General features: G+C 51.8%; 1 protein-coding gene across 1 annotated transcript; it reads left to right on the top strand.

Annotated features, from left to right (window-relative positions):
- Window positions 1–12,460: 12,460 nt before the first annotated feature.
- Window positions 12,461–13,684, top strand: LOC101775351 (gamma-glutamyl peptidase 5). Its single transcript, XM_004959402.2, has 3 exons — window positions 12,461–13,045; window positions 13,124–13,291; window positions 13,431–13,684. The coding sequence occupies exons 1-3, from the start codon at window positions 12,527–12,529 to the stop codon at window positions 13,545–13,547; spliced, it is 804 nt and encodes a 267-aa protein (XP_004959459.1). The 5' UTR covers window positions 12,461–12,526; the 3' UTR covers window positions 13,548–13,684.
- The last annotated feature ends 1,005 nt before the right edge of the window (window positions 13,685–14,689 follow it).

A 14,689-nucleotide genomic window follows, 5' to 3' on the forward strand; every position in this document is an offset into this window, starting at 1 on the left:
AACCTTCGCTTCATGGCGGGAGATGTGCAGCTGCTCTTCAAGGATGTCGATGACGTGGTGTGGCCCGATGTTGTGGCTATTGCTGGTGAGCCAACAATCCGCCATCTTGCCGATCAGCGACTCCCTTTTGCGCTTAATTGGTCTGGAAACCGAGATAGCGTCGTACGCCAGCTCAGGGCGCACCCGGGGATTGCCCAGGTACGTGGCCATGGCCGCCGCCTCTGCCTTGGCCGCCTAGAGGTAGGTCCTGCCGGCCGTGCAGCCGGCCGGGGTTGCAGTAGGTGGAGGAGCCCTGCCTGAGAGAGGAGCAGGGGTGGGGGGTCGAAGTGTGGTGTTGTTGCCATTGCTCTGGGGGATGGCGCTTAAATTGACTTCTCCAGGAAGGATAGGATTGATCTTTGTGCCCTAATGAAAGGCAGTGCCAGCATTTGGTTCTGTCTCTGCACTTTGCAACCTTGTGCTTAGTGGAGAAGCAATTAAGGCATTTGCCCCTAACATGAGCCAAGTATCTCTTCCTTCTCTGCTCATCCTCCTCTAGTTGTTGGAATGGTACCTCCTTGCTTGAATAGGTTATGCACCACCAGTAGGCTGGCATCACAATTTGATAACCACGCTCATCTGTCAGGTTCGGCCACATTTTAGCTCTCTGAGGTGGATTTGGGGAAGGATCCTGATGCCATGGTTGTTGTCCTCCAGGTAACGAATTTGAGAAGATGGGGATTGATTGCTTTCCACCCTCCTTGCTACTGAGCTTTCGCCTTGTTGTGTCAGCCGGTGTGAAGCTGTGGTGCTCTCCTTCCTTGCCTCGAATAGATGTGACTCATGTCCTTGCGGGGTTGCAGTAGCCATTCCTTTCCCCTTCTCTTCATATGTGTATCTCTTCTTCTCTGATTCCTTGACGCGGGCACCTTGATTTGAGGCCGCCATGGAGTAGCAATCCACTGGTGGAGCTGAGAGGATCTCTGGGTAGGTGCGCCTTTTGAATGAGGTCAAGGAGCACTGGATCTTGGTCTTTCTCGAGTTCTGGGCCTCCGCGAGATGACTTGAATCCTTCATGAATGTGAATCTCTCGAGCAAAATCTGGGAGAATGACGTTTACTGCTGGCCTGACTTGGTGTACCTGGGAAGCGTTGGCGAGTTGCCGTCGCTCCACTGACGGTGGCTCCGTCGTGGCCTCCATGCCACCGGGGGGAGCGCCATGGACCGGTCCAAGCACCAGCTTGATCTCCTCAGTCCCTAAACCACTAACGACGAGAGGGCGGTGGGCTTGTAGATCTTCCTCGGGCGCATCCGGATTTGGTACTGGCAGGGTGATCTTGTCGACGGCGGTGGGGGATCTTGGTGGGATTTGGGTTTGTGGCTGGAGGTCGCCTCGGGGGGGGGGGGGGGGGGAGAGGAGCATCTCGGTCATGGGCTCGGTCTCCAACCCAATTCAATGTTGTGCTCCTTTTAGATTTTTACTATATCGCACTTGAAACTTATATATCTGTTTCGTTGGCTGGCTGGGCTGGCGGGGAGGCAGAGTCACTTGAAAGAGACGTGACGAGGGTCAACTTCTAAACGAACGATGGATCTCACCTGTCAGCACAGCACAACAGAGCAATTTTTTCTCTCAAGTGATTTTCTCCCCCTTGTTCTCACTCAACTTTTTGTTATCCAAGTTCGCTGCTTTTTCGATAGTAAAATATTGCTGTATCACTTGCTTTTTCACGTACAATAAAACTGAAAGGTCGAGTCGGAAAGGCTATCGCAGCTCCTAGCCCGAAGGTCGCAGCCAGCAGGGCTCGGAGGGTTAAACATACAACAGTACGGTAGGAAGTTCAGATACATGGAGATGGCAGTTCTCCAACAGTAGAGAAGTCCTCAGCGAATCATTCTTGATGTAGGGCGAGCTCGTTCTGGATGTCCTGGACTGTCTGTCCAGCATGCTGAATAAGTGCTTCATTGACCTGTTCTGCTCCTTCGTCGTCCAGGTCGAAAAGGGCCGTCATCGCTGCAATGATATGGTCTGGGAGCGGCCACTGGTGTGAGTTGATATATTCCTGCAAGATGTCCTCAACTGGACGTAGCTCATCGTCCGAGACCCCTAACTTGCGCCACAAGTTGCGTTGGGCGCGCTGCAGAGCGGGTACGGACGGCTTCGTGGCAAGTCTGGCGCTCCTGCGGACTGAGGACACGTCGAAGCTTCGACGCGTGCGCTGGCGACGCATCGGGCGCTGCTGTAGTATCGGCGGGGCCGGTGCGGCGAAGAGGTCGTCTACGGACCCACCCCCCGCCGCGGTGGTTACCCCCGTGTCGTGGATGCCATCAGCAGTAGCGTGGGCAGCAGCCTGAGCACCCATGGCGCCGGACGTAGGTACCTGCATGTCGTGCAGTGTTTTATCAGAAGGGTCTGGCCCATCCTCAGGCGAGGCGGTGTCGTGGCCCAGCGCCCCATCATCTGGCCCAGGTGAGATCGCAGCTGCGAGGCTGGCCCGCGCGCTCCCCACGGCAGCAGCCGGCCCAGGGGAGAGCGCTGGCCCATCGTGCGCACCGCTGGGAAGCAGCCCAGCCAGTGCCAAGGCACACGTGCCCGAGTCAGAGACAGTGGCAGCCCGTGGAACCTCCCACACCGTGGCAGCAGGTGGCCTGCGAAGCGGCCCAGCAGGGGCCGTTGCGAGCAGCCCAGTATGTGCAACTGGGGGCCGCCGAGGGGTGTCTGCCGTCACCATGACCGGCGATTCACCCGGTGCAGATGTGGCGGCCGTCGCCGAAGATGCCGCCACGACGGTGAGGAGCCCTTCAGTGGCCACAGGTGGAGTGTCGCCGCTCAGCTGCATCCGGTCCAGAGCGAGCTCGACCTCGCGCGTCGAGGGTCGTCCGTGAAGCGCCGCGCCAAGCCTGTCGAAGACCCGTTGCAGGGGCACCAAGTGCAGCGCAGGGTCGGACCAGGCTTGATTCCCCGCCGGGCGCGGCGGGGTGTCAAGACCGATATCGTCAACCAGCGAGCACGACCTGGAGAAGAACTCGTCGACGCCGCGTGCTCCGAGGTCTTGACTATTCAGGGACTGCACAGATGAAGCCGGGCTTAACATAGCAATTGAACGCACCTGGGAGCTGGCCATTGCCTGGAAGGTGTGCTGGATTGCCATGGCTTGAGCATTGAAGAGTGCCTCGACCTGCGCACTCACCATGGCCCTGAGGTTGTCGAAGCGCGGCAAGGCGGGAGCGAAGACGGCGAAGCTTGCCTTGCATGGTACTTGGGTCGGCGGAGGGGCGGCAGGGGGCGGAGCTCCAGCAACCCGTCGCTGTCCCCCCCTGAACTTAGCATCCCATCTTCGCGGAGACCTCGTGCAGTCGCGGCGCATGACGTCCCGCCCACGGCTGTCGTGGAGCTTGCTGCTTCGGTCACGCCCCCGTCCCGGATGGTCGTAGCCGTTGTCGTTGTTGTCATCATCATCCGGCCGATGTGGCCAGTGAAAAGAGTCACGGCAGGAGCCACTGCCACCCTCCTGCTGTCGCGGCTGCGGCGGGAGATGTCGCGGCCGTTGTTCTTGTCCTGATCATCACGCCCGTGGTCCCAGGTGCCACGGCGACGACCACGGTCCTCCTCGGTGCGCGGCTCCGTATCCCGCGGCGGTCGTGGTAGCCTGGCAGGGAACTTTGAGCGCGCGTCAGAGGGGGCGCCATCCGGGAGGCCGTAGCGCCAAGCGTATCCCCGACACGTTGGAGTGAAGGCGGACGGGTTGTTGATGGCGCCGTCGAGGTCGCATGCCGCCGCCGTGTAGTCCTCCAGTACGCCAAGGTGCAAGAAGACCTCGTAGCGTACGCCCTGCTGCCACCGGTCCGGCAGCGATGTTGTGATGGTCACCGTGGAGGACTTATCAGCAGGTCGATGGGTGAATAGCAGCCAGACACGCTTGGGGATTGCACTTGGATTTGCCGTCCAAGCCCAAAGATCGACATGCCTGGTGTCGGTCTATTGGACGAGGTCGGTGTTGATGTACTGGAGGGCGCAGTGCGTGCCGATGATCCTCTCGACGATGTCCGGTGTGCAAGCGTGGATGGGGATGCCGTCGAGGTAGAGTCGTACTCGGTAGAAGATGCGCAGGCCGAGCGCATGGCTTAGGCTGCGCCATGGCCGGAGGCAGATGTCGATGTCGTGCCCCCGGAAGCGCCCACGGTTGCGAGCGACGGCGCACTGCTCAGTGGTGGCGAAGCGGATGAGGAAGGGCTCCGGTTGGTGGACGACAATGATGACGTCGCCCTGCTAGAGTCGAAGCTATTCCCTGAGCAGATCTTCAATGTCCCTGGCTCCAGCCTCGCGCGGCATGTGAATGGCCCAGGGGACGAGAGCCGTGCCTTCCCACTCCCTGGCATCGCGCTCCAGGTCGAAGGAGTTAGGCACGATGATTGCCTCCTCATCAGGGCGGGTGTTGGGGTCGCCGATGGCCATCGGGCGAGGTGACGACGAAGGTGGCGGTGGTGGTGGCGGTGGCAAAGGTGTTGGAGGGGATTTGGGATGCCGTGAGGAGGTGTAAGCAGGAGCTGGCGGCTTGCGGCGAGGGGGAGGTTGTGGCCGGGGAGCAGCGGCTGCAGGCGGTTGTGTTTGGTGGTGTTGTCGTCAGAGTGGAGGGCGCGGCTCGCGGCAGAGCTTCTCCCGGTGCCCCGAGCGGTGGCACCTAAAGCAGCAGACCGGGTCTCTGCACTCGGCCGCCCGGTGATCTTTGGCCAGGCAGTTGAAGCAGCGTCTCGCAGTAACGCGTTGGAAGGAAAGCATAGCTGTGGTAGATGTGTGTCTTGAATGTCCGCCGCTCGGCCGATCATGTCCGCCGTCGCGTCGAGCCACGCCGGGCAGCGTGCGGAGAGCGGGGTGTCGCCTGCGCTTCATAGCTGTACTCCATCCCTCGGTCGGCGAGGCGATGGGCGGAGGGGAGAGGACCTGCTGATAGGCGCCTCTGCGGCGCAGTCTTGGCGCCTCCACGCCGTAAATGCGACGCGGTTGAGCGGAGGCATCGAAGTAAAGGCGCTGTACTCGGTGCTTAGGGGGCGCCATCGACCGTCGGGTTGGAAGGGGGGCCGCCCCGAAGGGGGCAGAGAGGGCGCCCAGGCGGACAACTTCGGCATAGCTCCTTCCTCGATTCGCGGAGGCGGTTAGAGAAGGGGGCGTCGCAGGCTGCAGATCCGCATCAGGGGCCACCGGATCCGGCGTCAGAGGCTGCAGATCCGGCGATCCGAGCTGGATATGGAGGTGGTTCGCCGATGGGGAGGAAATGTTGAAGAAATGTTCCCAGGTGGGGGGGTGTGAGCTATCTGCGGGTGATGTGGGTGGATGGCGAGCGGGACATGGGGGAGGGGCCGCGAGTAGGGGGAAGCTGCGGCCGGCGTTGATGGCGGTGCGGCGGCGGCGGCGGCGGTGGGGAGCGGGCGGCTACCTCGGGGGGCATCTGCATAACTTTAACGATGACAAGTTGAATCTGACCAGAAATGCCAGGGAAAATTCAGTATCCAGACGGAGCTTGCTGGCATTGGTCGGCAGGATGGAGCTTTACGGGCTTATGGCTCTGCATGTTGCGGCGGGCGGGGATGACGGCGGCAGCGGCGGGCGGCGCTGGACGGGTGGGTTTGACCAACTTTGTGAGCCCATGAATCCGACGTACGATTTGCAGCCGACCGTGCATGAAATCGAATCGGGAAATCGCGGGACTGCCGGAGGCCAATTGTCTCCGAGAATCCTGTACCTGTTACGCGCGCCGTTACTGTCGGAGAAAAGAAAATTAAGGGAGAATTATTGTTAGGATTCGCCCGCTCCTTCTTGTCTCTCCTCCCGCCGGGTTCTATCTATGCCTCCCAACTTGGGAGTCCCAAGGCGCCTTCGCCTTTAAAATCGCGTCCTACTACCATACCGAGATCGAATCACACTCGCTCTGCTGCAATTGTTTGATCGTGAGCGCCATCCACCGACGACGGTTCTTCTCTAACTCTTGCGATCGCGAGGTGCCGTTGCAATTGTTTGATCGTGAGCTTCCGCGCTAGCTGTTTCCTTCTCCCTTGAGCATTTGCATTTTTCGGTTTCGTCGTCAAGTCTCCCCGTCGTCGACCCCGTATGCTTTTTATCTGCATGCATTCGGGAATGTGGAACATCGCTGCGGTCCGCCGGTCCCTGCCCACGGGCCGTGACGTGACTTCGGTCGCACTGCGCTCGACATTGTCCCGGGCCTCAGCTTGCCCTCCTCCCTCCTAAGCGTGGCAATGGACGCAGAGGTCACACAGAGCTGCTCTTCATCTCGGAGTACGTGTTCCTCGGTGCTGATGATCCACTGATCCAGTATATTTTCATCAAGTACTAGGTTTTGAGTACATACTGTATTGTACATCGTGTTTTATTTTCTTGAAAGACCATATTGAACATCGTGCTAGCTGTTGTTGGTTCTGTTAGCAACAACTCTCCTGATCTTGTGGCTACATCATGTATGTATTAGTTCATTGCCTTTTTTTTTTGTTTTCCGTCGGCGGCCGTGAAGTATTATATTTGCTTGTACGCAGTCGACAAGCTAGCACATTATGCTTTATATGCTCAAACTAATTATCTCCAGTTTGATATCGCGCTAGGGCCCCCCGAAACACGCAGACGCAGACGCACATTCATATGATTTTACTGATGTGTAAATACACACACAGGCTATCCTGAGCTACCTGAGGCTGCTGATACCACAAGATTCTTCCCAGCAAGTCTTCCCAACAGTACAAATTCAAATGCTATTGCGGCTGCTGATACCACAAGCTTCTTCCCAGCTAGTCTTCCCAACAATACAAATTCAAATGCTATTGCGGTCAAGAACACATCACTGACAGAGATCAAGTTCACCGTGCAGTTTTGTAACAAATATATTCATGTGCGAGGAACCTGACCTGCTACTGCTGTGAGACCCAAAAGCCGAAGCAACATTGTTACAAAACAGTTGAGGACTGGCAGGCCGTCTGCCCGCCGCAAGTGATGATGCTGGGAGGTCGGCCGCCAAATGTAGTAAATGCTATACCTCTTAAGAACAAAAATTAAGAGGCTGCATGCTCTTAGAATCTTCTTTATTTTAGTGGCATGTTTCTTAGAATCTTCGGTACCGAGCGAATAATGTAGCGAAGCATGATATATAAGAAAGGTAAGTATTTGCTGCACACATATGCCGCCTATTTGTATTCAATCACTTCTGCCGCTGCCATTTTATACTACAACTTTGCTGCTGTTAGACTGATGAACAATAAGGAATCCTAAGTTGGTGTAATCTGTCTTTGATATTTCACAGTGTTTCTTATCTTTCTGCACCATTGATTGTATAGAAGACAGATAAATTAGAAGACAAATAACTACCATGTTTCGTGTCGCCATACATTATGTAGTGTCTCAGCGTCTCACAAGCTCACCGATTCAGCATAGAATTTTCCAATTGTATGCTGAAGCTCACCCACAGGTTTTTGGTAGTGTTTTGCGGGTGTCGTGTGCGTGTGTATTTAGAAACAGCAGGGGCATGCTGTGCCATGCTCCTGGGGCCTTAGGCTATACGTCGTCCAGTCCAGATGACCGGATGGAAGGATTATTACCTGTCAACTGTGCTAGTGTCCTTTGCACGCAGTCGTTAAAAGAATCTTAATGGTGCGTTCAGAGCAAAGAAATGTGCAAAGAGCATCAATAGCTGAAACATTGTAGTTGCGCCAAAAGAAATGCTTCAAGCACGTCCTCGCAAACTTGAATAATCCTGTTTCTATAGAGGTAACTAATTAACGGGCTAAGCAAACTATAGGGTCCTTTCAATATATTATTGAGTGAATGAACAACCCTGCTGCCCATGTCCAACCGTAAGCCCAATATCTTCATTAATGGGAACAACATCAGCTCATTTTTGGCTTCTGGCTGCAGCCCCAAATGAGCGCAGCATCTCTGTACATTTTTATGGTCTCTTTACATTTTGAAGACCTATTTAGCCAAGATCAAAAGGAACGGGACCCTAGATAGTTGGTACTGAGTATAAGTCTGGATAGTGGGTATAAGATTGGTATTTGTAGACCAGCTAGCCTAATGAAATTTGATATTTACAGATAAATTTAGATTAGGCTGCCTTTAGTTGTCATAAATTGCTGAATGAAGCCACACACGATCTAGTCCCCTTTTGATATTTTGCTTCTGCAAATGATTGTTCTGATTTATTGTCTATCTATCTATTCAATGCTGGAGCTAGGCTATTATGTCCATATACTCATGTGGTATTTTATATCTTTGGAATCCTTGCCCTAGGAATCGGTGGATGGACCAGCAGACGACGTGTTTGCGCACGGGCCACGCAGCTCGCTGGGAACCCCATGCCACGAGCAGAGGAGTCGATTCGTAGCCTCCAGTCCGGCCAGCACACTGGGTTCGCGCCCGTCCTTGTATCGCATCGTATGCTGTATGTAGCATTTGGTCGGATCCCTTACCTCCATGGTCGTCGCTGAGACGGCTCACCCTATTATTCTCTCCCATGGCCACGATGACCACCACGAATTCCGATGGAACTTACATCCGAACGGAGACTTCTAAGTGAGGTCCCATTACATGACTCTGATTCACAATTAAGTTTCTAATATCAACAAAAGCCTCTAGAAACTAAAAGTCCCGATAAAAATTAAAATTAATTTTCTTAGGGTACTTCAATGGGAATCTATCATAGCAAAAGACAATCTAGCTGAGCGCAAGGCAGTAAACAGTGTTGCTTTTATCATAAGGATGAGACGATTTGACATCTATTCTTTGAGTGCCCGTTGGCTCGTATGGTTTGGGCAGTTTTTCATGTGGCTTGTGATCTATCATAGCCTTGCAGTGCAACAAATATGTTTGGAGCAGCAGAAATGATCTATTGGGGATTAGCAATGAACTAAAACCTTTATTATTATTTGTTACTTGGAGCAGCAACTACATGTTTGTATTTAATTGTGGTTGTGTAGAAACACCTTGATATTTGAAAATAAACAAACTTATTTTCTCAGGTCATCTTCTCAATTTCATATTAGCTCCATACATGGCCTATCTTCCAGGTTTTGATTGTAGCGGCATCACAGGTGGCCAAGAGTTTTTTTTACCCAGGTACATGGGTGGCAGTCTTATCTGTGGATTGATACATTAGTGTTCCTGGTTTCTCTTTATTATGTGTAAGGCTGTGTGTCATTCCGTCGGAGGTCAGGAGATTTTCAAGTTATGATATATCATCTTGACGTAACATTTTTAAAATTAATAAATCTTTCCATTTTGGAAAAGGAAATGGCGGCAACGAACCTTGATGTACAACCGGGTTTCATCTTCTTGTGTCACCTAACCAATGAAAAGGAGCAGCGTAGCGTAACTTACTTCTTAACAACAGATTTGAATTTGTATTTCAAATCCATTATATATTTTGATCGATTGAAGTCGTGATTGATTCCAGCCAACGTCATTTTGCGCGCGTGATTTGAGAGCCCTCCTTCATTGTCGGCTTAGAGGGAGCTTATGGGGAGGTAAGGTAACTTGGCGGTGGCGGCGAGGAAGAGGCAATGCCTTAGGGATAGTGCTAGTTATCGACGATTGAGAACTACCGTATGAGAAGGATTAGGGGCAAAGGTGATATCAATATAGAGTTGTGGCAGGAGCAGCCATGCATCAATAACGAAGTTATAGTGCATGGGAGACTGTGGGTTCCATGTGACAGAAAAGGAAAGGCAGACCTGTCGCAAAGAAATTGTTCTGTTGGGTCGGAACTGACAGGAAAATTTTTCTGTTAAGCTAGGTTTGTCGTTATTTTTTCTGTTGGTTGACCAATAGAAATAATTTTCCTGTTGGTATTTCCTATTTTTCTATCGGTTTTCTACCCACATGGAATTCATATTTCCAGTAGTGCATGCAGGTACTGCCGCCAAAGACAGGAATGGAACCTGTTCTTTTCTACGTTTGGAAGGTCCAAGAATTCGAACCTGTTCTTTTCCGCACAAATTAAATTCGCTGCTTCTTTTGTTGCACGACGAAATGGATCTATATTATGCATTACAAGTTGGTCAGCACATCTTGAGGGCAAAGCAAAGCGGCAGCAGGCATGGCTAGATTCAATGAACCTCGAGAAACCTTTCCTTGTTCCAGTGCATAGAGATTCGATTCCGGGGGCACTAGCTGCACGGGTGTGTGGTACGTACGGTGTGCTTCTACCAAGTGATCAGTATGCATGCATGTTGCCAATTGATCGATGCAAGGAAAGCATCGATTAACGTCGTCTCGTGGATCTCGATGGACGGCATGCATGATCATGTGTGTGGATATCGATGCAAAGAGCTCATGTGTTCTTGCCAAAGAAGACGGCATGCATGAGCGAAGCACTTTGCATGACTCTATGTCTTGTCACCAACGTGTCTCGTCATTTTCGAAGTCATATATTCTATACATGACATTCCCCGTACCAACGTATCCATTTTTCTTTTCCACATGGATCGCACATTCTAACATGCAAAGAATTTTACGGACAACTTTCAACTACCAACAGTGTGTAGCGTCAGCCCGTCCTAAACGGTACGTGCTATGAATTACGATTCTCTCTGTCCTGTGAATTACTGATGTGCAGCTAGGTGTGGTAAAAGGACCTCTAATTTAACCTAGCAAATTTAAGGATCGAGCTAAATAAAGATCGTACTTAAATACTATATAATTTTAAGCTAAAAATAGATAGATCTGAGTTGGATCGAAGGAGGCATGAGGGCTATGATTCATATTCAGCCTAGCTTACCATTCTTAAACCGGACAAAGAGTTTCCTGGAAACCTCTAGCTCATCAATTTCTTAAAATTTGCAACGATTTCTCAAACCTACCATTGGTTTCTAAAACCTACTAGAGGCATGAGGGCTATGATTCATATTCAGCCTAGCTCACCATTTCTTAAACCAAACAAAGAGTTTCCTGGAAACCTCTAGCTCATCAATTTCTTAAAATTTGCAACGATTTCTCAAACCTACCATTAGTTTCTAAAACCTACTAGTTCGACAATTTTCTTAAACCTACGTACTTTTGAAAATCTGGCAACAAGTTTTTAGCGTGTTAGGAATAATTAGGAGCAAACGACCAATTCTTGAGTCCGATGACAAAAAAGATGACGGTCTCAGGCGTTGAAAACACACGCTTAAGCGCCTGCTAAACTGGTCGCCCATAAGGCCCTAACCATGCTACAAATGGACTTATACGGCAGGTGCCAGAAAAAATCATTGAACAAATGGAAAGCAGCCACTGAGAGAGTTGAACGAAGCATGAGCTTGCTTGACATTTCCTTCATCTTTGACTAAACATAACGAAAAAAAAGGTCATACATAACGAAAAAAAAGGTCATGCCAGAACATGGTCGTGTTTGGAGCCGTCGGAGCAGGACTAGTGGCTCCACAGTCGGAACAGGGCCAAGTGAAAACTGCCAAAATAATACACTCTTTTTCCAAATGGACATGGATTATATCTTATCTTAGTAATATAATTAACTAATTATTCCACACTAATTAACCTTCTTACTACTAGTACTCCACCGCCTCATATCCGCCATCATCATCTCTATGACCGTCCACATTTCCCATTCCCATTAATAACTGCCACTGGCTCACTGTGAGGCTGACCTGCCATTGCATCTCTCTAATAAGGCTGCTAGATTCTCTGGCAAGCCCGGCCCTATTCGAACTGCAAAACTAACAATGTCCTTAATATTGTCAGCAACCTTGCCGTGGCGAGCAGCCATATGGAAAGATCAAAGGGCTACGAACTGCTAAAAGACCAAATTAAATTGATAGAAATTCGACACCTCAAGCAGTGACGATAAACTTAATTAGTTTTCTAGTTCTATTAGTAGAACCGGTAAAAATTATATATTTATGTGTACCAATTTTTGCTTGTGTTTGTTCAAACTTTTGTTAATATTTCCTTGAATTATGCTCGATATATATCCGACAAACCATGTATACTGCATTTATGAATTTCTTTGAATTTGCTCAATCAGCCTCGTTAGCTATTCCGAAATAAAAATTAGCGATTACGGATAGAGTCCTGCTCCAGTAGCTGTTTTTCCGAAATAAAACAAAGAGACTCTGGACCTTCAAATTTGACCAACAACTTCTTTTCACGTGGACGTAGTACGTTCTTGCCAAGCTCAAACGCACTGCTGACCGTCAACAAGATCATCTCCGGCCCGACCGTCCCAAATCATGATGACTGTCAAAAGCTCGAAACCATCGGCGTCTGGCGCGCGCGGCGAACCAATCAACCGGCCAGGCAACCCGGCGGCCAACCTGTCCGCGCAACTGCAGTGCTGTCTGAATGCAGTGCAGCCATACGCTTTGCACGTCTGCTTAGCTCCTGCCCTTGCCGTCGCCCTCCTTCCCGGCCTCTATAAATTGCAGCATCTCTGTCCGGCTGCGACACACACCACACGCACACTCATTTGCAAATCGTGTTAGCTAAGCTCTCAGTTGAGATCGATCGTTTCAGGTCTGCAAGCTTCACGTCTCTCTCGTCACCCAATCCGCCATGGTTGCCGTGGAGGCGGCGGCGAGGCCGAGCAGGCGGTACGCGCTGCTGATGGCGGCGCACGACTCGGAGTACGTGCTCAAGAGGTACGGTGGCTACCTCCACGTCTTCGTGGCGGCGTTCGGTGGCGCCGGCGAGGCCTGGCACCTGTACCGGGCCGTCGACGGTGAGCTCCCGGGCCCGGACGACGACATCGGGGCCTACGACGGCTTCGTGATCAGCGGCAGCCCGCACGACGCGTACGGCGACGACCCGTGGATCCTGCGCCTGTGCCTCCTGGTCCGGAAGCTCCACGCCATGCGCAAGCGGGTCCTCGGCGTCTGCTTCGGCCACCAGCTGATCTGCCGCGCGCTTGGCGGGCGCGTCCGCAGGGCCCCCAGCGGCTGGGACGTCGGCGTCAGGGAGGTGGCCATCGCGGACGCGGCGGCAGCCGCGGCGCCGTGCCGGTTCCTCAACGCGCTGCGCGAGCGCGGCCAGCTGCCGACCCGCGCCAGGATCACCAAGATCCATCAGGACGAGGTGGGATTAGTTCCTTTTGCATACTGGCATTTCCACGTAGACCTCTGCATGGAATGACACGTGTCTAATGGTGAGCAGGTGTGGGAGGTCCCGGAGGGCGCGGAGGTGCTGGCCTCCTCCGACAAGACGGGCGTGGAGATGTTCCGCGTCGGCGAGCACGTGCTGGGCATCCAGGGCCACCCGGAGTACACCATGGACATCCTCCACAGCCTCGTCGACCGCCTCCTCGCCGCCGGGTCCATCACCGTGAGTGCCATGCTTTCAGATTTCAGAGGCCATTGCTGCTTGCTCTGACGAACGAAACAATGCCCAGAGTCGACACCTGGGTCTGAAGCATTCTGTTTGCTTGGCCACTGACAGTGACTTCGATTTTGCAACTCTTCAGGTGTCGTTCGCCGAGGCCGTGAGGAGACAGGTGGAGGCCACTGCGCCGGACAGGGAGTTCTGGCTCAAGCTCTGCAAGAGCTTCCTCAAAGCTGAAGAAGATCAGGTCTGCGTATGATTTGGATCTGTGTGGTGTCCGTGACAGTTTGTAACGGTAGATGCATGAGGTGCCCTGTTTTGGCATCAATTTATTCTGATGATAAAGTGCATGCTAATGTAAATAGTACTAGGAAATTTGGAATAAGCAGAGCTTGGTCGTCAGGTTATAACCACACTCGTGCAAACCTGCTCCTTGGTTTCCTGAGAACATCGTCAAGCGTCTGACACCAAAGAGAAAAGGTTGAACATGCTGAAGCCAACCTGTATTTTGTATTATAATTTCATAAAAGAGACGGGCACGAGTGTCTATAACCTAACAATCAAGCTTTGGCAACTCCAAGTTTAAGTTATTAAGTTCATATTAGCACTTCAACATAAACTGACCTCGGTAAATTGATGCCAGACACGGGGTTAGCTATGAGTCTATAACTAAGGGATTGGCAGCTAGCACAAACTGTCACGAACACTAAACAAGCAGGTGCGACACGTACGAACCATCTGCAGACATGCTATGCTTCGTCAGCCTTGACTCGAGCAGATTGCCGAGGCCGTCGACGGCAAGCTCCCGGTCCGGCGAAGTGGCCTCCACATAGCTGCCTCTCAAGGCCTCGGCAAACGGAATCTGAAGCATACGAGTGGACAACGGAATCGAGTTCCCTATCAGCACGAGGCCAAGAACAACGCTTCAGCCTTCAGAGTTCAGTGGCTGTTGCCCCTGGCACCGTATCGCCGAGGTCGACCTTGGAGCTGGCTGGAGCAGCGATGGATGGGACATGGGAGATGAAATTCTCAAGTCATAAGTTTATGGCTACCTGGACATATGGACCGGTATATGGTCTAGTTGCACAATGTGTTTGGACTGCTGGTTGAATTATTTATTAGCTATAGACTACTTTTGAATTGTTTATTGGCTATAGACTACTTTTTCACAACATTTGTGGTCGTCCTAAATGGAGCATGACTCTGGGAGTCTGGGTCTAAGACATCTGCAGAGACAGAAATTATGCATCATTGCCTTCTTTGTAGTCCCAGGATCTGTGGGCACACAGCACCTAAAACTAGGGATGGAAATATGGGAATGGATATCCGAATTATCCGAATCCGTATCCGCAAAAACGATAAATGGATATCTATATTCGTACCCGAATTTAATTTAATGTG

This window comes from Setaria italica, chromosome II, assembly GCF_000263155.2.
Source record: "Setaria italica strain Yugu1 chromosome II, Setaria_italica_v2.0, whole genome shotgun sequence".
Taxonomy (NCBI): Eukaryota; Viridiplantae; Streptophyta; class Magnoliopsida; order Poales; family Poaceae; genus Setaria; species Setaria italica.

Coding starts and splice junctions, on each gene's coding strand:
- LOC101775351 (XM_004959402.2), top strand. CDS start 12,527: ATGGTTGCCGTGGAGGCGGCGGCGAGGCCGAGCAGGCGGTACGCGCTG. Junction 13,046..13,123: donor CCAAGATCCATCAGGACGAG/GTGGGATTAGTT, acceptor AATGGTGAGCAG/GTGTGGGAGGTCCCGGAGGG. Junction 13,292..13,430: donor TCGCCGCCGGGTCCATCACC/GTGAGTGCCATG, acceptor GCAACTCTTCAG/GTGTCGTTCGCCGAGGCCGT.